Source organism: Corvus cornix, chromosome 8, assembly GCF_000738735.6.
Source record: "Corvus cornix cornix isolate S_Up_H32 chromosome 8, ASM73873v5, whole genome shotgun sequence".
Lineage (NCBI taxonomy): Eukaryota > Metazoa > Chordata > Aves > Passeriformes > Corvidae > Corvus > Corvus cornix.
In genome coordinates this window covers 14,854,302-14,879,887 of record NC_046338.1, presented here as the reverse complement: position 1 = coordinate 14,879,887, position 25,586 = coordinate 14,854,302, and the positions used below count along the sequence as shown (strand labels likewise).

General features: G+C 37.3%; 1 protein-coding gene across 7 annotated transcripts; it reads left to right on the top strand.

The window, feature by feature from the left end:
• Window positions 1–471: 471 nt before the first annotated feature.
• Window positions 472–25,320, top strand: ODF2L (outer dense fiber of sperm tails 2 like). 7 transcript variants are annotated; one of them, XR_005602533.1, is made up of 18 exons: window positions 472–570; window positions 1,126–1,248; window positions 2,545–2,706; window positions 4,208–4,270; window positions 4,505–4,576; window positions 6,327–6,443; window positions 9,230–9,415; window positions 10,728–10,837; window positions 12,308–12,443; window positions 13,005–13,115; window positions 14,312–14,416; window positions 15,028–15,174; window positions 15,703–15,759; window positions 17,099–17,178; window positions 17,263–17,425; window positions 18,345–18,470; window positions 19,130–19,430; window positions 25,083–25,320. XR_005602533.1 is itself a non-coding variant. In XM_039556451.1 (17 exons), the coding sequence occupies exons 2-17, from the start codon at window positions 1,138–1,140 to the stop codon at window positions 19,256–19,258; spliced, it is 1,863 nt and encodes a 620-aa protein (XP_039412385.1). In that variant the 5' UTR covers window positions 472–570; window positions 1,126–1,137; the 3' UTR covers window positions 19,259–20,086. The 7 variants fall into 7 exon arrangements, 6 of the variants coding, with proteins under 6 accessions (XP_039412385.1, XP_039412382.1, XP_039412386.1 ...); XM_039556451.1 differs by lacking the exon at window positions 25,083–25,320 and having other exon boundaries at window positions 2,545–2,694; window positions 19,130–20,086; XM_039556448.1 differs by lacking the exon at window positions 25,083–25,320 and having other exon boundaries at window positions 19,130–20,086.
• The last annotated feature ends 266 nt before the right edge of the window (window positions 25,321–25,586 follow it).

The window sequence follows — 25,586 nt, the reverse complement described above, 5'->3', positions numbered from 1 at the left end:
GGTGCTCGCGGGGAGCGCCGGGCAAGGCCGGCCCGGGGAGGCACCGCCGCCTCCCCTCGCCGCGAGAGGGGCCGGCACGGCCTCGGCAACGGCAACGGCAACGGCAACGGCAACGGCAACGGCAACGGCAACGGCAGCGGCAACGGCAGCGGCAACGGCAACGGCAACGGCAACGGCAACGGCAACGGCCTCGGCAACGGCAACGGCGCGTTCCTCCGGCAGCGGCAACGGCAACGGCAACGGCAACGGCCTCGGCAACGGCAACGGCGCGTTCCTCCGGCAACGGCAACGGCCTCGGCAACGGCCTCGGCAACGGCAACGGCAACGGCAGCGGCAACGGCAACGGCAACGGCAACGGCAACGGCGCGTTCCTCCGGCAGCGGCAACGGCAGCGGCAACGGCAACGGCAGCAGCAACGGCAGCGGCAACGGCAGCAGCAACGGCCTCGGCAACGGCCTCGGCAACGGCCTCGGCAACGGCAGCGGCGCGTTCCTCCGGCAGCGGCAACGGCAACGGCAGCGGCGCGTTCCTCCGGCAACAGGTCCCGGCGGCGAGGGGCGGCGGGCGCAGGTGGGGACCAGCGGGAGGGGTGCTGAGGGGACACTGCTCCACAGGAAAGGTGCTGAGGGTCAGGGGCTGGGCATGCCCCACACTGCCCCACAGGAGCGGTGCTGAGGGGGGTGACCCGCCGGACACCCCAGGGGCGGGAGCCGCAGGCAGCGAGCGCAGGGGCGTTCGGTGAGGTGAGAGCCCGAGTGTGGGCCCGGAGTGAGGGCTGGCCTTGAGTGACCTGTGCCCCTGAGCCTCCCCCTCTGTGCTGGGGAGCGAGGAAGTGAGAAATAGCAGCTGCGAGCTTTACTCTGTCTTTCGTGTGTGTTCAGTTTTCTGCTGTGGAAGGATTTGCTTTCTGTGCACCAAATTTATGAATTCATTGGTGCCTAAGCATTTGCAAGTTGTGAATTCTTGTGGGAGATTTCAGTTGCCTTAGCTGTGTTACACCTCTGCTGTGACTGGTCCAGTCCAGTAATCCCACTGTAGTGGGAACAACCTGGGATGCCAGCAATGCTTAGGTTACTGATTCACAGAACACCAAAATCTGTTAACATATACTGTTTTGTTATACAGCATTAAATCAAAATGTCATCATCATCATCACAACCATCCTCATCTTTACCTGTACATGACTCTACTGCTCCTTCACTGGACTTTGATCTTCAGGAAAAGTTTGTTCTTCTTCACACTATTGAGGCAAGTTCATTCTGTTCCTGTTAGGCTTGATTTTTTTTAATTGTATTTACTTTGTTAACAAGGTTAAAAATATACTTCCTGGTTATAGATGTGATGTAGGTGATATTTCAAAAAATGGCTAAGTGACAGTGGTGGACATAGCAAGAGTATACTGAAACTATGACAAAATTCTTATTTGTTCCTTTCTGCTTACACAGATTGGCTATGATAAATGAAGCATTATGTTTAATCTTCAAAGGTGCTGTTTTCACTGGAAGTAATTAAATTCAAGAACTTGGTTTTGGTTGTATATCCAGGAAAAAGCTACAAAGAGTTGCAGTGTGTTACACAAGTTGAGGTCTGCCAGGAAATCTAATCCTGTTATAAAACAAGACACACACACACATATACATGTATAAAATAAAAAACCTTGGATGTTTGAGTGTATTCATTTGCCTTAAGACAACAATTAGGAACAGAGCAGTCTGCATTCTGATTCTGTGAGGAAGTCGTTATTTAAGATGGGAACTTCCAAAATTTGTTACTCATTTTCTCAATTATGTGAAGGAGAATATGGATGTAAGAACAAAAACTCTTAGTCTGACAAATCCTTTTGATGGAGATGCACGTGGCACAGGCTGAGAGCAGAAGAAATGGGTCCTGGTGTGTGGAGAAGGCAACACAATCCACTTCTGAAAAAATAATGAGTAGTCAGTGGAGCATTGAGTGGAGTAAACAGATAACTTTGTGCTTGGTGAAGGCATCAAGCATGCTGGAATGCTAGGGTAGAGGCAGGAGAGGTGTTTGGAGAAGGGTTGAGGGTGAATGACAGGCTGCTGGTGCCTGATAAGGAAGTGGGGGAATGGGATGCATTTAGGTAGTAGGTCTGGTATGGCTCTGGGCTTGCCATGGCACAGGCAGCATCATTTTCCTGAGCAGCCAGGCCTGGTGAGAAGTTTTTCCAAACTGGGAAAAGAGGAAAGCCATTGCTGCCTCGAAATTGGAAGAAGTCTGCTGTGAAAAACAGCAAAATTGGAATCTGAGCAGGTCTTGGCCTTCACCTTCACTGGAGGTAGTCTGTTTGCCTTTGCCTTGTAGATTAGGTGTGTTCTGTGAGCAAACTGAGGGTACATCCTGTGGTATCACAGGCTTTTATCCTTGTTGAAAGTCCTAAATTATTCTTTGACCTTTAAACTTTCGCTTAAAGGATTCTCCTGAGGACCTGACTTGTTTTATGTTGATATCCTTGAATTAGCAATATCAGTGACCTTACTGTGAGTGAAACTAAATGTTACATAATTATGAATGCTATTTCAGGGAAAAACATGTGTGCCGCCTGGAGAAACAGGAAAACTGTGTTCACTGCTTCAGCCACATATAAAGGATTGTCACAGAACTACAAAAGCCATCCAAGATGAAAAATATTTTACTGATATGAGCAAAGAGTCTGACAGTCTAGAACACCAAGTAAGAAAATATGTAAGGCATAAACATAGAATCAATGGAAATGGATGTTTCTTACACAAGTCTGAAAGAAACATTTAGTCATATTATCTTCCTTAATGGACGCATTGGGGAGAGATTTTTTTGTTATGTCCTGTGCACTAAGAAAGTTCCTAAAAATTTGGAAGGAGTTTGTTGAACTATGTTTGTTAAAACAGGAAGTGAATCTGAGTGAATTCCTGTATAACAGTAGACATGTGGAACTCACATGTGGAACTCACACAGAAACCTGACAGAGTGAAGAATGTAGATTTCTTAAAATTAAATGTGTTTTATCATTGCTGACTTTCTTAACTCTTTTTCAGAACCTAACAAAGATGGGTGTTTATTCTGAACTTTATTTTTTAATTTTGAAGATAATCTTCATTTTCAGGTTTTCATAGACAATGCTAGTTGTCTTACAAGCATGAGGCTTTCTGTTGATCATTCAACAAAAAGATAAAAAGTTCATAAAGAATGAACTGTGGGGAAGACTATTTCTTGAGAATGGAAAGATGCTATGAGTAATTTAGGTTTCCAGTCACTTCTTAATTCTGGGAAGTCTTCTGAGTATTTTTGCTGATAAATCAGTGTCAGGTCACAAAACCATTCCTGTTTATATATTTTTTTTTCTGATAACAAATCTGATTCAGTGTAGTCAGGAGAGGTTAGGACTTCTACGGAATACAGTATTTGTAAGTTTGCTGTGCATGCAAAGGTGGAAACCTGGATGTGGAATTGAGGTCCATGGACTGACTTCACAGATAGGCATGGGATCAAGATTACGGAACATTATCAGGGATTACATGCAGGCCAGGATAAGATGAAGGAGTTGTAGTAAAATTTTGATGCCAGAGTTTCCAACTTGAGTTTGTGGGTTTATCTTCTCATTAGTGAAATTAAAAGGTTTGGGATTTACAGTCTAAAAGCCACACAACTCTACTTTTTTAAAATAGAAAGTTATGTTCAAACACACACAATTGGACATTTTAAAATAATGAGTTTAGCTGACAATATCATGGACACATAAGTTCTACAAAGAGTTAATGCAAATTGATTTTTGTGATCTTCCAGCTTATGCTTTCTGATTCAATTTTCAAATTCTCCTAACTAACTGAGGCTCCTAGAAGGCTTTAGCTCTTAATATTAGTCTTTGAAATACTGTGAATTCTACAAATGCTTTTATCATTTAACTACATGCTTAAATAACACTTATCTACAGTATTTAGAGCCCTTCTAGATAAAATAAAAAATAAATAGGTGTATGGAATAACCCTGGTTTGTTTCTTCAGCTGCAAATCCTATGTACAAAATAAATTGAATCTTTAGGGTTTAAACCACCAACTAAGTAGCTTGTGAGTATGTGAGCCTTTATATTCATATGTACCAGGTAGCAAATTTGAAAATGTAGCACATTGTATGTAACCAATTTAAGACCATTGAAAAATTTTAAATCAGTTATAATCAGAAGAAATTTTTAATGTTTCCTGTGTTGCAGTTAAACAGTAAAAACATTAACACTTGGATGCAGAAGCTAAGTGAAAATGAAATTCAGAATGCTGTAAGTAAATTAAAATTTGATTCTCTTTGTTCTATGCTGTACATCTGAAATTGGCTACCTTATAGGGCATACAATTTTCAGTAAGAGTGGAAAAGTGGGAGTATTTGTGATTTACCATCACAAAATTGAATCTTAGTTTTACATCTGAAATGTTCATCAATGCGCATTACTGAGGCTTTGTTGTACACGTACATTAAAATAATTTCTTTGTTGTTTTTTTTTTTCCCCATTAAGAATCTCAGGAAAAAAATACTTGAAAAGGAGAAACAGATTGAAGAACTTTCATCCATGCTTCAGTGTGAAAAAGTGAGTGACCCGTTCCGTTGGAATGAATGTTTTCTTCCAATGTACTTGATTTTTAATTAAAAATTTTAAACTTTGAGTAAAACAATTATTTCAAAGACCTATGAAAAAAGTAAAATCCTGAAAGATGTTTCATACAGAATTATCTTAAAACCACCAAAACTATATTCAAACCAACTACGGATACAGTTATCCTTAACACTAATATCGTAAGGTACAGGGAGGGGCACGCATCCAGACTAATGGCTTTTGACTTCTGATTTACTGATTTTCAATAGTTCTGGAATAAAAGTATTTATATGGCATAATATGGAGTAAGCTAAACAGATACTGTTCACAGTTAGTTCCCATGGCTCTTTGAGGAAAGGTAGTACAGGCAGCAGAGCTAATATCATCAAAGGCTGACAAGGGTGGCAAGAGATCATTCATTCTTTGCACCAAAAGAAGGGGCTCAGTGCAAATACCAACACTGGAAGGAAAGAACTGTTCTGTATAAGAGGGTAGTGTAAAAGTCTGAAAGCTATTTTACTGGTAGTTTGGCAGTGTGTGTTACAGATTGAGTAACTCCAGTGCTCTCTGTGTGTATGCAATGCAGCCTGGTTCAGTGTTAGTGAGGGACCAAATAGGCTCAGTTAAACCTTTAAGGGGGCAGCGGTGTACTTTGTTATTTGTAACTCCTTGGGGTGTTTTAAGAGCTATGGGTCTTCTTTAAGAATTTTTTTTGCTTAACCAAGTGAACACATCACTTGGCTGCGGGATAAACTTTACCAGCTTGTCATAATAGAGAAGCCTGTGGGGACCATTGTCATGTCCTTGTCTTTATCTTCAAGTGAAGGAGCACATTTTCATGGAAACATCTTTTTGCTTGAGAATAGAAATGCTGTACAGAAAAGCCTATAAAGATTCTGAAGACCCCAATGCCAGCAGACTTCAATGTTGATGGGATCTATGTGGCCTACCATGCCCTGACTAGAGACCTACCTTATGTTGAACAATTTAGGGTGTCCAGCATCTGAAATGATAAATGATTTGCTATACTATCCCCTTGTTCCTTCTTACATTAATTTCAATAAATGGCATTTTCATCAATACTTGACAGAATCTGCCTTTCTTACTGGTATCTATAATGAACACTTCCACTGGTACGTTGTTTTAGTCTCTTTTAGTCTATACTGATAATACAATAATTTTCTACCTTATTACTTCTTACTTAGAATGAGCCAAAGGAATTATATTGAAAGATATTTCGTAGAATCATCTGACCCGAGTCCTGGTGACATGAGTTTCCTCTTCTCTTATGATTTGTGTACCCCTCAAAATTAGAGTTTGAATTAAATGTATCAATACTTCTAATAGTAGATGCTGGTCTTTGGAATTTAATGAAGGTCAGTTCAGGTCTAATTAGTCAGAGCACAGCTGATCAGTGTGGCTTAATGTTAGTCATCCTGCTAGCTGGATGCCTTTGCTCAACCTGGATTTCTGAGTTCATGCTTCCAGGCCTTATTCCTACTTCTTAAACCCGGATTAAATATGATGCAATAATTATACATAAATAGGTTCAACTTGGTGATTTCTATTTAACATTAATACAATTTGTAGCAGGTTAGTGCTTGTGAATATACTTGTAGAGCACGTTTTTTCTTTTCCAGGTTTTGAGGACTTTCAAAAGTCAGTTAGAAACTACAGCATAGTAAAAAAAATAAAGAGAGCATCATACAGTATAGTCCAATAGATTTGTGTTTGTCTTTCTTAGATCAACGTACAGAAAGGAAACCAACTGTCAAGATCAGTAAAGGAAGTACAAGCTCACCTGCAGTGTCAGATTGAAAGAAAAGAAGCAGAAAATGATGAATTAAAAGTGAAAATACAGGTCAAAATGTTTTTATTTGTGTTTCAGTTTATTGGAAAAAAAAATAGCAAAACCTTACTGTGGCCTGTTTTGAAATCAAATTCTTGGTAAAAGAAAAATCCAAAACAACTAAAATCATAAGTATTTATATTTTGCAAGGTCTGCCTGACCACACTATTTTAATTGCAAGGTTGTTTTTTTGGTTTTTTTCTTCTTTTCTCAACTTGTGCCCACTTGGACAGTTCCAGTGAAGCAAAGTGAAACATGCATAGAAGCTATAAGTGCACTCACTTAACTGCACTGTCTAGAAGACAGTCTCCATATGGTCAAGAGAAAGAGATAGGCAAGTCCATATGGTGCCTTTCTGTTCTAAGAGAACGGTGACAGCCACACCCTGTTTCTTCTTATTGTCTGTGAAACAATCAATAAGTCTCTTTATACTGACTGAAAGTGAAACATTTAAGACTAATGCCTAATCTCACTTCGTTTGAGGTAGGTAGAGGTAGGTTAAATTATTTCCATTTTCTGTTCTAAAAAGCACAAGTTAAATTTGGGTGCTTGTTTCAGTTACTGGCTCTAGAAAAAGGCAAGGAGGAGGTCATGTGTGAGAGGCTGGAGCTGTATGTGGCCTCAGAATACAGTATATGAAACTTGTCAAGAACGTAGGCATGAATGAACAAACATTGGCTAAAAAGAATGTATTTCTAATTTCCAAACGTTTTAACTAACATATATCCCCTGCTAATCGTATCATTTGAGGTTGTCACCCAGCCTAGATCAAGGCAATTTTAAATCACGTGTCTATGTCTGCATCCCTCACGTTTTCTTCTAAATAAAAATTGTTTTCTTATTCTACCTAGTACAATTATGGAATTCCAACAACATTTTCATTAGATAAAATAACTTGATATACAGCTGTATTTTCATTCAATCTCTATTTAAAAGTTTTGTTCGCTTTCAGAAATTGCTGGAGGATTTTGTTAATATCTAGACAAAAGCTTGCAAAAGCTTAGCATTGCTCTTACGAAATTAGTTCTCAATTTGAATTTACCTCAGCCACTGACTAGTGCCCAAAGCACTTTTTCTTAGTGTGATTCTGACCTCCTGTGGTTATGATAGGGGATAGCAGCTGTTTACTTACACCAATAGTTAAAGAAATCCATACGTAGACTGAGATCTTCTATTTGCTGTGTTTATTGAAGGTGTTTATCCACCACCTCAAGTCACATTTTTGTTTATTAGATGCTCTGTAAGCTTTTATATAGAAAAACTACCATTTACATAGGGTTTTGTTTCATTGTTTCATTTTTTGAAGTAGCACTTTTGCTTTTTGGTGAATCCCAGTACCCAAGACCATCTTTCACTTGGAAAACCACATACATTTTGCTTTGATTGTGTAAAAGTTTTGAGGCCATTAGCCAGACTTGTACTGAGAGATATCCCCTCATGCATAATATGCATATTTTATAGCAACTGGCAATGAGTATCTTGAATAAGGCTGGCACGTTCACATAGTCAGTAGCCAAGTAGTAGGTCTTTATTCATGTAGTACATAATGTAGTGTCAGACCTAGGCTAAAAAGAAGGAAACAAATGTATTAATCATTCCTACAGTAAGAATATTTATCACTGAACTGAGTAATTCATTTACACTGCTGCTACCTACATTGCTGGAGTTCAGTGGAAGAATAGTAAGAGATATGAACAGGATTTACACTTGTCTTTATGAAACTAACTGTCTATTGGTAGCTTGGTCATTTTTGATAGGAGAATCTGAGACTCTCCTTGAATCAGAGTCTGGTATTGCTTTTAATGAACATCACCATGTAGTGTTTTAATGTCTGTTGTTATTTTCCATTCATATTTATGTGGTATATAGATGAAAAATACAAAAGCCATGAAGTTAGAGAGATTGGCTTCCTGCATGAAATGGGATCAGTATACTGTCTTCATCAGAGTGACATAAACATCTAGTTAGTCAGAAATAATGACAGTAATAGAAAAGACAATATAATGGCCGTTGTAGAACCCTGTTCCCATCTTGACTGCTTTGCACACGTTTCATAATATTATTAAATGCATTAAAATGCATTTCTGCTTCATTGTTTATAAAAAATATTTTATTCACTAAACAAGTCTGTGTCATTAATAAAGTGGGGCCATTTTATGCATGGAAAAAATTCAGAGATCTTGCAAGGCAATAGTATATTGTCATCTAATCGCAGACCATATTGTAATACCTATACTAAAGAAAAGACTCCAGCTTTTCCTAGCTTCCTGACTTTAAAAAACACAAATCCAAGATATTAAATTTCATATTAAAATTTCATATACAGTCATACAGCCTATCTCCAGACCTGGTAGTGTGTGTGTCACTCAGTTCAGAGCACATACTCTAATACATCAGTGCATATCACTGGTAGCATCATTGAGGTGATATTCTTTACAGAAATAGTCTGATGAAACCATTTTATTTTCCTCATAAACAGGTTTAACATCCATACCATGCCTTCTAAATTGAAATTCTGCATTCATTTCCAAGAGCACACAGAGGTGGTTAGATTGCTGTCTTTTCCCCTACTCCTGCCTGCTACTGCACCTTCTCAGTCTCTTCATCTTTGTAATGACTTTCTCTCTGTATTTTTCTTGTACTTATCTCAGCTAGCTCCTTGCATCAACCACAAGATTTGAGACACCAAGATAACATGGAAACAGATTATAAATGTAACAGCTATTCCTGATTATTTTATAGAACAAAATTATCTGTAAGGTTTTGCATTTGAAGAGTTGATTTTAATTATGCTGCAGACTCTAGAAAATAAAATAGCAGAGTGGAAACGTCAAATTGGTGAATACAAGTGCCAGAAGTTAGCCTTAAAGGAAACAAATGAGCAAAAGAAGATTGCTCTGGAAAAAGCAACAAGGTCCCAGAAACAAAGAGTTCAACGCTTTGAAGAAGCTGTGAAAAATGTAACCTCTAAAATAAGAGAACATGTGAGTGACTATGCTGTGAGAAATGTTGTGTTGTGTTGTTTGAAACTGAACAATGGAAATACTTTCACCTGTGGAAAATAGAAACATTTGTTTGATTAGGCTGTGCTTCTACGTCTTTTGTTTTGTTGCTCATTTGTTAAGGAAAAGGTTGTTATAGGTGTTATGAAAACTGTTACTATTAAGTGTCTTTGTTTTATTAAAATTTAGTGATTGTCTTAAGTCATGAGGTTGTACATTTCAAACTGTAGGAAGTAAGAGGAGTCTCACCAGCTTTTGGTTAAACCTCTCCTGGTCTTCCTGTTAGTCCTCTATGGATAAGCACTGACTAACTCAGAAATATAATGTACTAACTGAGAATCCATGATTGTAGTTTGAAGTCTTAATTTTCTTTATTTATTAATATGTGATGTCTCATGGTTACTTAGCTTTCTGTTTCTAGGCTGCTTGTTCTGAACCTTTTCAAAAGCCAAGTATAAAACTTCTTCTTTAATCCAAATTGTTCCATGGAATCTTGCTCTGCCTATCAATAGTTTGTAATTGTTCAAAAAGGCCAGGTGCACCATAACTGTGCTTACTGCCCTATCTGGATTTCCTAATAAGAATATGTTTTCATACAATTAGATGCGTTATAATAATTTCAGATATGTCAGTATTAAGGATATACTTTTCCACTCAGTGTTCCAGGAGATGATTAATAATGGTTTTTATATTCTTAGATCTTTGTGAGAAGGCAGTACTGGCTCTTTAACTAAAATTAGCAGTACAGAGAGACAGCAACTAATTCCTGAACTTCTAATGTTTTGAAGTCACAGTTGTTTTCTTCCTCATTGAATTTCAAGATAGCATGTGTTGGTTAATTATCCATATTCATTTAAGGGATTTTACCTAATGTTTCATTTCTTACCTAGCTAGTATTTTTCATTCTTAAAATATTTTGGCACAGTTTTATTTGTGTATTAATTGATGTAATTTGTATGTAGTTGAGATGCATCAAAGACAATTTTTTTGGTAAGAAAAGGTTGTCATCTTAAATTTTGAAATGTTGTATTCTACAGTTGATATACAATACCAGTGTTAACTATGTCTCTGCTTTGAAAGTAAGTCTGTACTTAGACTGATTTTTACAAAGTGTGGGTAATTTTGTTGATTTTATTTTGAGATGAGAGAAAATTTATATTCCTTTGTACGAGGGAGATCCAATAAAACTTTTTTACATTAAATTGCTCTTGTGTTTAGAAAAATTTGTAGAATTAAATGGCATTCTTCAGTAGCATTCTTATGTTACATAATTTATAATTTCTGCATTCTCTAGGAAGTCAAACTGTGTGAGATATTGTCAGCCTCTGATGTCTGGAAAAAGCAGCATGATAGAATAGTTGAAGAAAAGACAATGTTAGAAGTTCAAATAGAAGATCTTCAGAAGTAAGTTGTACTGTTGATCTTTTTTGTTTACTTATGTAGTCACAGGGTGTTGATATTTAGTAGTGCAGTACTCATTGTTGACAATGTAAATGAGTTTATTTATATTTTGAAATTCTGAGCAGAATTTAGAGTTGGAAATAAGAACAAATTTAAGATTTTTAGCCTTGTCTCTGCTGCATTTCACTTCCTTTAAAGCTTTATTCCCCTTTACCAGTAAGGAACATATTCTTTTCCCTGCATACTTCTGATTAGCCTGAACTTGCTGGCAGCTACTATGTGGCCTCCACATAACCGCTTATTTAATAACTGATTCCACAGCTTGAGTGTTAACCCTTCTGTTTACAGAATAGAAGAAGGTTCTTTGTCTTCTAGTTCCTACTTCAGACTACTGATGGCAAAATTATTTCAGTTCCACTAATGTCTCACCTCACTAGAGGATAGAGAAGGTTCCTCTCAGATGCCCATTTGAACAGTTCACTCATGTAAGGAAAAGCAGAACAAAATTATCCAACCTTATTCAAACTACGCAATCAAATCTTAATGTACATGAAGGGTATGCCATTTTTTTGGCAGACAGTGACAAATATCCTTTTACTGTTCCTGTTGGTAGAAATATGGACTATAATTTAAATCAGCAAAAGAAACTTTTAGATGCCTTTATTCTAGGTCTGAGACAGTATTTATTTCACAAAGAACTTGATTCATGCTCAAGTATTTAACAGCTGAAATTAAACTGGCTTGAATATTTTGATTTTGTTCCAGAAAATCTGACATTTCTGAAAATATTTGCAGCAGATTTTAAAATTTAACCAAAGTGCAGGTAGACAAGATCACGCCAGAAATCTGTCTAGCCCGCTGTTGGTCCAGTGGGTACAAGAAGGCATCTAAGAAAGGACAAATATCATTCTGCTTCCAGCTGGTTTTTGCTGGTTTTGTTTCAGTTGGAAATACAAGTCTTTGCTTGAAATGTGCCATTCTAACAAGACTTGTTCTACTAAGCAGTGTGTGACCACTAAACAGCAAAACAAATTTTGTTAACTTTATTAACAATAAAAAGCAAAAAGTGAGGCATAGCATAATTTTTTGCTTTTAATAATGGAAAGTGACATTCCTAAAGTAGCTAGGGAATGTTCTTAGTAGGACCTTACATGATATACCTTATAAATTCAATATAATTACATTTTGTACAGTGTGCATATGCATAGTTCTCTTGGAAGTATGATTTGGTGTTCTGTAATTGAGCTAAGACCCCTTCCTTGGAGTAGAAACTCTCCTCTTTCAGACAGTTTATTTCAGTAGATAATTGTTTCTTTGGATGCTTAAATGCGTTCCCCCTTTTATTTTTATACATATATATACATATAAACAATGAAGGAGAATAGGAGAATGTGTTAAGGTTCAATTTAATTTTCATAGTGAGAGTTTTGAAAGCACTGTGTATTATAGAGAACTTCTTGCCTGTCTAACAAGTCAGATCACAGGCCTTGTGGAAGGCATGAAAAGAAGGGAGGAATGGAGAAGAAACTCGGAGGAGGAAATTCTTGGAAGGCTAAATTCAGTTAACTCTGAAAATGAAAAGATTTACCTTGAAAACAAAAAATTAAAGGTGAGATTATAAATCATTGTTGAATGGCTCTACATTTCTCATACATTAATGAAGTAACCACATTAATTCTCTTTGGACCTTCTGTCTAGACACATTCTAGAAACCTCTAGAATGAAGTTTGCCATCCATTTATAATAGTAAGGGTAAATGAGACATTGAAAATTTTTCAGTGGAAATTTATGGCAAAACTAGGAACAAGGTTTTCTGATGATATATCTGCTTAATCAGGATGCTGTTTATTTTACTGTCAGTAACTGCACAATTGCTTAAGTAGAAATTGGTTTTTTATGTTTGTTAAACTTTCAAATTAAAGAACTGAGTTTATCTTAATTATTAATTTCAATTTTTGAAGAGTTTACAGGTTTTGTATTGTATTTGTCATCCAATATAAATGTTCTCATGAGCTGACGAATGAACTATGGACTATCATTTTTGTTTGACAAGAAGAATACTTATGTCACTCTTCCTAGTGCCTGCAGGTGACTTGCTGTTAATATCATATTCTAGAATGTGTTCCTTAAGTAACACTTAAAATTTTTGTATTTTCTATTTTTGATCGAGGCTTCCCTTGCTACATTAGAGAACAGTACAGTTTCTGTTGAATATGAGTTGCTACATCTGCAAGAAAAAGCAAAGCTGCAGGAAAACCTCGTACAACAGCATAAAAATGAGGTGACTTACCATGTTTGAAATCTTCAAGTATGTTTTCTTAAATTTGTAAGCAGTTTTGAGGAAATGATAAAGGTTTTGTTTGTACTAAACCCATTTTGTTGTCATAGGGATTGTAAAATTTTTTGTAATACTGAGTATGAAAGAAGAAAGTGCTATTACAAACGATATCAAAGAACAGTCTCCATACTGTTACAAGTACACATAGTCTGTACTGAATCGTGTGAAGCCCACTTGAAGCTCATTGAAGCCAACAATTTCAACCTTGCTTCAACAAGATTTGCTTCCTAAAAAGCAGGCTAGTGACCCAATAAACTATGTATTTAAAAAATAAAGTTTGAGTCTGGTGTCTTCAGTGGATATACCGACAATATTTTACCTCTACTTGACCATATTTTATTTTGTGTTCCTAAGAGCATATCTGTATCCAAGAAAGTTCAAGAAATTCAAGTTCATTCAAGAAATATAAATTAGGGTTAGGGTTAGGGTTATGAGTATAGGGTTATATGAGTTTTTTATTTCACTAGGTAAATCCCCATTGAAAATACTAGTGAAACAAATAAACCAAACTTAAAATGGGCTTTTTACAATTTTTTTTTGTATTTGGCTCCATTCACACAGAAATTTTTGCTTCAAATATGTATATATTTCTGCTATAGTATAGACAAAATTTCACTGACATTCTTCACTTATTTATTTTTTAAATCATTGTCAAGAGAAAAGAAAGACATGATACAGAATCTAAGTGAGCCCTGTCTGTGGGATGCATCATCACAATTAAATTTGTTGCCAGTGGTAGATGGTAGATGTAGTTTCAGGTAACAGCCAGCCTTAAGCAGTGAGTGGAGTGAAATTCCCTAGCTCAGAGCTGTAGTGACTTCAGATGGGAAGTGTCAGTGATAGTTGTTATGTGGGGAGAGAGGTGTGAGCCCGGCTGGCTGTTTCTATAGCACAACTGCAGCTCATTCTCCATTGTTGATAACACACTACTGATATGACAGTGCTCTTTACCTGGTAACCCTTTTATACTTGCTGTGACAAGTAGGATAATGAAAATAAATAACTTCAAATAATGACACACTTTGAGACACTATTTAGAAATCATAGGTTTTCCTTTATGCTTCATATTAATGATTCTATATTTTCTATATTTAAATGAAGGACCTCGCAAATGTATGTAAAAAAAAATGTTGTCCTAGGTACAAAAAAGACAAATTGCAGTAGAAGAATTGAAATCCAGATATGAAGTGGTCTTAAATGAAAACAAAAAAATAACAGAAAACAAACGCTTAGAAGAAAATAAGGTAAGTTTTGCAGTAATAAAGAATGTTTCCAAACAATTCCGTAGGATACTGATCTTTTCTACATTTTTGTGATGTTATTAAAAGTCACAAGGTACTGTCTCTTGTTTTTAAATTTCTGAGTTTTACTAACTGCTATCTAAAGCTGGTGGGTTTTGGAAACTACACAATTGCAAACAAGTGAGGAATGATTCCTAGTGCAATGACCAAGTAGTTGGGCTGCTATTTTAGAATTCCAGAATTCTTTTATCACTTTCAAAAATGTGATTTTATTGTTGATGATTTTGAAAGGAGCTTTTTGACAGAACAGCTGTGAAAGTTGTGTATGGAAGCAAACCTACTGTAACTGCTGGGGTTTTTTTAACTAACAGTTAAGATTGAGAATCCATACAGAGATGAGTTATAAGTTTTTCAGCAGATGGAGCTGAACACTGGAACACAGCACTTTCTTAAGAATCAGAAAAGAACTTGTATCTTTGTCAGTATTTTATAAAATAGGTGATATGCAACTTGTGTAGAATTTTAGCTTTATTACCTAAGTAAAAATCCATTAAGTATTACAATTAATTTATGGTTTTACACTTACATTTTTCTCCTGTGATGCTACTATGCAGGTGAGGGACAAAACGGAGGCTGAGTTAAAGGAGTTACAACATGTTTGTGACTTGCTGAAGGCAGCTGAGGAAAACCAGCAAAGGCTTATGTCCTGGGAAAGGATCCTTGCACAGAAATGCAAAACCCTTAGGGAGCTGGAGGTTCAGGTGGTTAGAACATGCTGATTTCTAAAGATAAATGAGAAAATTATGTGGAAAAAAGTCTTTGGGACATTTTTTCCTGTTGGTGTGACAGTGGTGAGGTTTCCTTTGTTACTTACTTCATAAATCAAAAACTTCTTCTGTGGAAATAGCACAATGCAAATAAAACTGTTGCCAACTGTATTTATGTGAATTCATTGTGTGACAAGATTTGTTACTTTTAGAGTGAGTATATTCTTGATCTTTTTAAATACTTATGTCCTGAGATGTGTTGCAGAATTCTTCCCTGGAAATAAATGCAAGTCTAGATATTGTTTGTATCTAGTAGAATAATTTAATTCTACATTAGTGTTGGTTTTAATGGCTAATTTATAAACCATAAAATATTTAATCAGGTAAATTATATTCTTGATGATGTATAAAATTTTAATTATTGCAGTGTTTTAGTTGATTAATTATTTTTAAAATATGCATTAATAGGATAATTTCTATTTTTGGCTGTATTGAACACTAATGCTTGTATTTTCTCTAAAGCCTGAATATGAATATCCCTTGGGTCTTTTTTCCTGTGACATCAATTTCAGTGGCAGGGTAAGTTTGGAGGTTTTTTTGTTATTGTCTTTTGTCTTTTTTAATGTGCTTTTGAGTTAGAAGAGCACAAATGATAAAGGTTTTTAAGTTAGTGGGGTGGGAAAGGGGCTTAATCATCCTCCTCTGTCCTTGAGAAAACTACAGCTGAAGCACAGTGAGTCTCTGTGCTCCTATAGACTATTTATGTTTATAAAAATCATAGCTCTTGATTTGTGATTCTTCCAGGAATGTTCATAAACTCTTACATCTATCATTGTTTGGCAAAGTACTTCATTAATTTTTATAAATTAATTTTGGGGTGCAAAATTTATGCCTTATATAAAATGATGTATGTAATTTCAATCTAACTACAAGTTTTCCTGAAAAAGTGTGAAAGAACCACTTAAGTAGTGGTGGTGGAACAGTAGTTAAATTTCAGCATTAAGTCTTGGTGATATCCTTTACCCTTGACTCTATAACCAGAATTAAGGAAAATTCATTTTGGAGCAATTGCTGCCTCTGCAGAAAACCTCTTCTTGGTTCAGCTGGACTAATTTCTGCTACTACCAGTCTGCTACCTGAACATCCTGTAATTCTTACAAGCAAAATTAGGCAGATTAGCTCAAATTGCTGGATGGGACTGCTTGAGGTAGTCCAGTGAATGGTGGTGGTCAGCCCTTTAAATGACGGTGCCAGCAGGCTGTTGATGTGGCTGTTTACTGCCAACATGCTGTTGATGGGTGGTAGAAGGAGCAATAATCTCATTGCTATTGAGATTTAAAAGAATACATGTAAAAGTTTAGCACTCTGGATGCTGGACAGGAGAAGACTGTTTTCTTGCTTCCTTCAGCTTCTGCTGCTGATACATCTCTTTTCATGAACTCGATTGTCTTTTTTGATATTCATTTCCTTCTGAAATTCTTTGCCAGTGCTGTACTGTTCTTCTGTGATAACCATGTATGTATGCAGTGTTATTTTTATGCTTCCTGTGGCTGTAGTGTGAGGGAGCCTTTTTTTGCTGGGAGATAGGTAGACCTGACCAACTCCTAATACACAAAGCTTCGTGAGCAGCATATGGAGTTTTTTAGGACTTTGTTACATAGCAGGTTTTCAAAAGTGTTCACAGAAAATTTTAATCTCCTACTTTGGCTGTATTTTATTAATTTAAGATAGTCATACAAGGTACAGTAATACAAGATAATGTTTACTTCAATATAATATAACATTTGTCTGAATATAGAATATTTATCTGAAATTACAGATAAATTATTTGATGGATTTTAATAGGCAGGCTTACTTTACTCTAGTAAGATCCTGTATACAGATCTCTTCAACTAGAAACAAATTGTCATTTTCACAGGATAGTGTAACTTCTATGGGCTATCTCTTATTAGAAGAAGAGATCTGTAACATTCAGAAGAAATATGAAGATCTTCAAAGGTAATTTGAAAAATCTGACTGAAATTAATTTCTACACTTTTCTGCTATAGTGAATTATAATGCATTAATCCATTTTTTGTAAAGGCAATTAGGAGAGATGGAATTTCAGAATGAAGGACTTGCTTGTCAGCTCAGAAAAGAAGATGAGACTCTTCTGTGCAGTAAATTGCAGCTTGAAGATAAAATTGCAGAATATAATGCATTAACCAGACAACTTGAATCTGCTTTGGAAGAAGGGAGGAAAATGGTATTGGTGATTTAATACATCTCTCAGTCTTGTTTGATACTTTCTATTTGAAAATAGCATTAAAAATGTGCTTGAGAAAAAATGATGGGACAAGACTATTTTGCATGTGGAGAGCAATACTAAAAAGTTACTGTGAATTTCTGCTTGTTTTAAATATGGATTGAACAACCAATTCCTTTGTCAAGTTTGGATCCTATGGAAATTAATAACAAGTTTCAATCGACCAACCTTTTATTATCTTTTTTTTTTTGACAAATCAAAAGGCTTTAACAACCTAATATTAAGTCCCACACATGGCAAAAAGTTTCTGCACAAAAGCTTAATCTTACCTTTTATTTTCTTCATTATAGAACCTCACAAGAAATTTGGTGTTGAAATCCTTCTCTTTTTGGAGGAAGAGTTTTCATTCTTTCTATATTAAGCTGAATTTTGTAATTTGTAGAAATTATGCAAACAGTAAATCAAATTCAAGAGGAAATGTAGGAGTTTAGATTGTAATGAATTATATTAGTTTAATCAGAAAAAATGTATGAAGTTGTAATTTCAGATTAATAATGTAGGAATAACCATCTGATTTTTTCAATACTGAGGATATTTCTTAGGTTTTGAAAAAACTAAAATTTTGGCTTAACTTGAAAATGAGCTAAAAAGTGTTCCACTCCCACTAGTATTACATTTTTTTCCAAGTGAAACAGCTTTCAAATTTGGCCAGAATATTTCTCAGGTTTGTTTAATTCTTGTGCATGGGAAATAAGTAAAGTATTAGATGAAAGAATAGGAAATAGAGCTATTAATATTAAGAGATAAGAAAATAATTTGATTTGGGCTTTAAGAGTAAAAATATATGTAATATAGATATCATTTATAAATATAAATCATATATATATATATATACATAATTTTGCTCTCGTTATTATAGGTTGCTGAAGAACAGGAAAAAATATCATACAAAGAACAAGCCTTTCAGAGAAAACTGCTACTTCTTGAAGCTGAAGTGAGAAAGAAGCAAGAAGAAAAAAAACAACTCCTCTGCTTATTTCACCACGTGAGTAAATAATGGTATTTGTGATTTCAGAAATCACTTACCATGTCACCATTTACACAAACAAGTTCCTATTACTGAAAACACACTACTAATACAGTTGATACACGCTTTTCAGAATAGTAAATTAATTCAGCTTGACAATATACTTTGTACATTGACGTTTCCCATCAACCTAACAGATACCCAGTCTAGCTAAATCACTTGTATAATATTGAGTTTACAGCACTTACTCAGGGCAGTTTTCCCTGCAAGACAAAAATAAAAAATATGTATGAAGTTGTCATTTCCCTCTCAGATCAGTTGTGTTCAATAAGCATATCTAGATTTGATTAGATGCAAAACAATTCCATAACGATGTAGTGATATCTTTTTTTTCCTGAGTTAATGATAATAATCTGAATTTACAATTATTATAAATTATTATAGGCCTTTTTTTGATTTTAAGTCTATCCAAACATGTTCAGTTTGGTCCTGCCTGAACATAAACAAAAACTTCAATCTTTTGAGGCCTTTTTTAGCACCTTTGCTTTTGTGGAGCCTCTGAAAACTTTTAGAGGTAAATAAGGCTATAAAAATTTGGTACTAGTTGTCTTAGATTATTATTATGATTGATTTATATTTTATTTCTAAGTTTCTTTGCATTTATCTTTTTTCATTAGAATGAAAAGCACCATGAAGTACATTTGAAAGAGCTGGAGAATAGCCTACAGAAGTCAGAGAACAAGAACCAAAGCATCCAGAATTATGTGCAGTTTTTGAAAGCTGCATATGTAACAATGTTTGGCTGAACTCTTTAATCTATTTTATAGTGAAGAAACTTATCAAGATTGGCCTCCCAGTCTTGTTGGAGATGAAGCTGTTGAGACTTTACACTATTTTGCCATTTTTGATGTTCTATTTTGAGTTCTAGAATGTTAATTCTTCCCTAGGAAAACATCTGTTGTGGGCAGGAGAAAGCAGGTCAGTCATTACTATATATCCTACTGGTCGGTCACATGTGGGAAATTGGGCTGATACTATTGCTTTAAACAATTATGTTATCCATGGCACAGCAGTGCAAAGCTGAGTGCATGACAGCAGTGGCAGGTGTGTATGTGTGGGGTATGCACACAAAATTGGTATGTGAATGTCCTGGGCTCTAAAATCTTACATGAGTCCTTTTAGTCCATGGTAAATGAGATGATCACAGATTATCCTTCAATTCAACGATATCCAACCTATTAAGACAGGCAAAAATTTAGATCATTAGATTCCTTCCTTTTTTTCCCTGCTGTTTAGCACTAGTATAGTACACAGTGCTGCAATACATGGGAGAGTCACCACCAAAAGGCTGTCCCATCCAGCCACTTTCCTCTACATCTCTTTATGCTCAGGAATATACTGTAGTAATATTTTATAAATAAGTAGGAAAATATTTTAGATACAGGTATAGTTTAAGCTCTGAATGTGCTGATATATTCTGGTGACACGGTTCCAGTAAGATATTTAAGTATTTGAGTTCAAGAGCTGCTGTTCAGTAAGATTGACTTATGCCTCAGGTAAAACACATAAAAATATTCAGCTGATGCAGGGCTGTTACAGTGGGGATACTGCAACGCGCATATCAGACAACGAGGCCCGTGGAAAAGAAATACATATGGACCGATTCTTGGTAGATATTTTCAGAGATGTTTATTTCCCCAGCCGCATGGCCGGGGCTCTGCCGAGGAACTGAGGCAATCACAGGACCCGAGGGTCCTTTGCCCACACAGGGGAACACAAACCAACCAATGGGAACGAGGCTGACCAGGGGCAGGGAAACCCCGTGTCTGTGCCCTCAGGGCCCCTCTCCCAGGGCTACATGGCAGGGGGGAGGGCCCCAACATTTCACCCATTTATTTTTAACAAAAAGAGATTTAAAACTTAACATTGAAAACAACTGGATAAACATGAGATAACAAGGACAGTTTCAAAACAAAACAAGCCACCCTCCTGAGTCTTTAAATGTCCAAACAGATTCTCTGGAATGTCTTAAGGCTGACAGAAGGGAGACAGGACTCTCTGAGCATGCTTTGTGGGGAAACTGAGGCAGGAGAGGGTTTCTTCAATTTGTACCTGTTGGAACTCTAAACAACAATAGTTAATTTCTTCCCTCCCCCTCTACATCCCCCACTCGGCATTGGAGAGGGATTTTTGGTGAAACAATTGGCAAAGGCATGATTTTGTGAGGGAAACCATGGGTGAAAAAACAGATTGGGAATACACTGGCGATAATAGGATATAGGATAAAGGGGAAAGGTAGGATTAGGAAAGGCAGACTGTAGGGGGGGCTTATAATGGAGATATTGTCTAACATGACTACGATTTTTAGCATATATACTGCCTTTCACAGAAACACCATCAGGCCCAGTGTCCTCTACTGCTTGCAGGCCTTTCCTTCCTTGAATAATCCTGAACTCTACCTCTTCTCCATCTCCTAAACTTGGGATGCATTTTTCAGGGTTATTCTTTTTAATAGCAGTTCTATGAACGAATATGTCTTCCTGGTTGCGACATCTCATTATAAAACCATAATTTTGTTTAACATTATACCATTTTACTATTCCAAAAACCTTAGCTACGATGATTTTTTCCTTTTTCTGAGTGGCTGCTGTTTTCTGTCTCGCTGTGTTTTTGCATTCACTTTCCCTCGCTCCCATGTTGGAGCTGCCAGGGCTGCTGGGGCCATCGAGGTTGCTCGTGCCTGCACGCTCTTCCCGGGGTCGCATTTGGGGCCGCGTGGACTGGGCCGGGCCACGGTGCTCAGCTCCCTGCGCGCCATCTCCTCTGCTCTCAGCTGCGCTGCTGCTGCCTGGTGCCGCACGCATGTCTCGGCCAGGGCCCTGAGCAGCGGCCCCCCTGCGCCCTGCTCCAGTGCACATCTCAGCTAGGCGCGGCTCCGCTCCACAGCCATCGCCACTGGCCACCGCCCGCGCACTGCCCCTCTCGGTCGGGTGTTCACAGGGCTCGTTCCACCACGCGCTGCGCTGGGCCAGGCGGGCACCGCCAGGTCATGTTGCTCCCACCGCACCTCACTCTGCTGACGACACTGCAGCTCGCGTCACTCTGCCCGTGTGAGAGATCTGCCTCGCTGCTGCTTGCAGAGCGCTTGGCACACGTGGCTGCGGTTGCACGGACTCTGAGGCACGCTTCCCTTTGCAAGGACACAGCTGACATTGCTCAACGGTCTTGGTAATTAAATAGTATTCACGAAAATATTCTTGGATCGGCATATATTTTGACTCAGAAATTAACTGTGTCCAAACGGTCTTCCAAAAGTCTTTGGTAAGAATCAAGTCTCAAGAAACGTGGAAAAAGTTCTTAAACAGCCATGAAAGGAAATATTTCAGTTCCTTTTGAGCTTGAATTAAGCTAAAATTTACAAATCGTTGTTCAAGAATCTTTTCAAGTTTAAAATAAATGTCCACATGTGGCTCAGAGAGCCAAGAGTCTTTCCATGGTTCCTCCATAGTTTAGAGATGGAATAGCAAAAGGAAAACAAGAAGAGAAATCCAGAGTTTGCTCACAAACCTGTCGCTGTCCTTAGGGATCGGGGATCGTTCTGCCCACAATTCTCCACTGTTTGTTACAGTGGGGATACTGCAACACGCATATCAGACAATGAGGCCCATGGAAAAGAAATATATAGACTGATTCTTGACAGATGTTTCAGAGTGATGTTTATTTCTCCAGCCACATGGCCGGAGCTCTGCCGAGGACCTGAGGCAATCACGGGACCCGAGGGTCCTTTGCCCGCGCAGGGGAACACAAACCAACCAATGGGGAACGAGGCTGAGCAGCGGCAGGGAGACCCCGTGTCTCCCCTCAGGGCCCCTCTCCCAGGGCTACATGGCAGGGGGGAGAACCCCAACACAGGACTAGTACAAAAAACAATTCTGAATTTACTTTCAGTTCTAAATTCTAATTAATTTTGTAGATATATGCTGTAATATGTTTTTTGAAAAGTAGTACATTCAGTTAAATATGTGATTTTCAATGTACACTTAAATAATATGTATTTTTTGACCAAAACCGTAAGTTAGTTCATGCATAGACAATACCCCTTCTATTTCATTGTTAGTTATTAGTAAGGTGTTGAATACTTTTTGCTTTTGCAAATGCTTATCTGTCCTAACCAATACTGACATGTGCTAATGATCTGCTTCTGTGCACTTTTAAAAAGTAAAATTATAATTTATTACACACACACAAATATTTGTATTAATTTCATTCTGATTGTGCTACTTGTAAAATATCAAAACCTTTTTGAAAGTCATCATGGATGAAGGAAAGAGTTCAGAAATAAATTGTTTAATCCAGTCCATGGGTGGTTTTCCAAAGCTGTACACTTTTCATTGGAACATGATACAAAGATGTACACTAACTTGATTTTGGCCTATATTTTGCTATCCAGGAAATTAGTTTTTGGGTTTTTTTCCTTTTTAGTTTGTTTTGCTTCTTTTTATGGCTCTCAACTGCCTTTTTGTTTGTTTGGGTTTGGTTTTTTTTTTCATGGTAGAAATAGGGCTACTAGTCACAAAGATCATTTGCTTTTACTCAGTTCCTTTTTGAACTGGTGTTAGCTTACCATGTCTTTTCTTCTAAAAAACAATTAGGACAAGTTATTGTGGTTTATTTCTTTCTAATAAAGAAAATAATAAAACTTTTTCTAACTGCTGAAGGATCTAGCATTTACTTGAGATTGCTGCTTGTATTTTTAGTAACTCTGTAAAGTATAGCTAAATTAGTTCTTGCCTTGTTCATTTTACAGTATAGAAAGCTATGTGTTGTGCCACAAAGTTCTTGGATGCAGCTGTACTGATTTGACTGCATTTTGGTCTTCTACTATTTTTCTTTAAAGCAAATTATTTTTACTGTCTGCATCATGTAGCAAAGTGACAGTGTTATAGAAAGAAATAGACTAATTAAGCTTGCTTTTGGGTGAGTTGTCATCTCTAGACAATTTTAGAAGCCTTTGGTAAGGGTGAGTTGTCATCTCTAGACAATTTTAGAAGCCTTTGGTAAGGATGGTGTTGCCAGCATCTCACCTCTCAGCCCTTTTTCCAATGCTATTTTTATTTGGTATTTCCCCCCAAAAATGCTGAATATGCTGTTTTAGTTTTCCAATACAGTCAGATGAAATATATTACTGCTGTAAGTATAGACAGAAAAAGTATCAAACCCGCAGTTCCTGGTCCATATTGTGCTTGCTTTTGTGATTATACTTTCAGTCTGAATGTGTTCATTTGCAGGGCCCTTATCAAGCAGGAATGTTTCTCTTCTGCTGGGCAGAAAGTCCCTGGCTAGAAAAGCAGTAAAAGCCAGAGATTTTGTATAAAAGTTTGACAGTGCTTTCAATGATGAGCTCAACCAGTAGAAAGAGAGTTTATCTGGTTAAGAATGGAGTAGAGAAAGAAAAAAAAAAAAAAGAAGGTGACCAGGAATTAATGAGCTGTTAGGGTAAGAACGAGTGTGCTCAAACCCCGTCATGAGCAATATGCTACCTGCTGGCCTGGCAGGCATCAGCTGGGCAGGAAGAGTCGGCCTCCGGGAAAGAGATCCCACTGTTGCTGGTAGCTTTCAAACCCACATTTTAAAATGTGGTTCAGAAATCACACCACATTTAAATCTGTAGGGTGCCCCTTGTCAGTGTGGGGTACACTGCTGCATGCATTTCATAGTGGGACAGGATTTCAGAGTTATAAGAAATGAAGTGATTTGTGGTTGACAGATTCACTTTCTAACCAGTACATTTCCATATTCAATTATAATTTCTTGTCTTTAATTATGTTAAATTGTAAGCATGTTGAGTCCTGAAACTGTCAGATCTTAAAGATCTGACCTGGATTCCCTATTCCCTACTGCAATCCTATATGCTTTGTATTTGTTAATGTGTGAGAGCACAAAAATTAAACCAAACAGCGTAATTCTTAGGGCTACTTGGTACCTTACCCTTTTAATCCTGCCTGCCAAGTAGTTTATTAGTGGTTTAAGTTTGATAAAAGATCTTTTCCTGTTTCCTATCTATGTCACAAAAGCTGCTATAAATTCTTCTTACTTTCCAGTAAGAGCAGAGGTACTCAATAATTTTGTACCAGGCACAGGCCTCCAAAAGGGATATCTTTATAGAAGATAAAACAATCACTGAGCTCCATATGGATGAGTACTCAGTGGAGTGTGATAGGTTACTAGCACAGCAATCCCTTTGAGAAGTTCTCAAAAGGAAGTCCTTGTCTATTTAACTGTGAATGAAATCAACATATGGGTATCTGGGAAAGTTTAGGGAGAGACTGAAGTTCAAAATGTCTTCTGCTAGAAACGTGTCCAGTATTCTTACTCAGAGAAGAGCCAGGTTAGACATTTTTGTGACAAAATCACTTTGTTGGTGATATTCCTACAGGAGAAGTGACCTGGTTTCCTCCACTGATGAGCTGTTTAGCAGTGTAACATCTGTGTGCAGCTCTTTCTGCTCTGGGGGGCCTAGAGCTGGCCAGCACAAACAGGGATCAAAGCAGGGCGCTATAGGAATGGGTTGTGCAGCGTGTGAATTAGACACAATGATTTCATACAGATTTTTTTTTTTTTCTTTTTCAGTGGAAGTTTCCTGTGGATCACTTTAAGGCTGACATAGCTCAAACATGTTTCTTAAGGCCAGAAAAGTGAGACCCCTGTGTTGATGTCCACCGACTGGGAATTTAAGCAGTCAAAAACATGAAATTATTGCAATCACGCAAGTCATGCATTTGGGTTCAGAATATTTTCCTGTCTACTTCTGGCTGAACAGCAATCATACAGCAGCTGTCACTCAGTAGTAAAGCTTCCAAAAGTTGAATGTGGTGTGTTTTATATTGCCATCCATATCTATCTGCACCCTCCACTCAGGATTTCTGATATAATGCTGTTGGCTTGCAACCTTTGAATAAGACTGTTACAGCTCCTAAAAATCCAAAGGCAAATCATTCTAGCGATAAGTAAATCATCCCCCCTCAGAGAAGTCCTTTAAATCCTAGCCTTTAAAAAGCTAGGTTTATTTGGAACATTAATATAGTTTCCAGGAAGTAACTGACTTTTTTTTTTGAGTGTTGGACAGAGCAGATC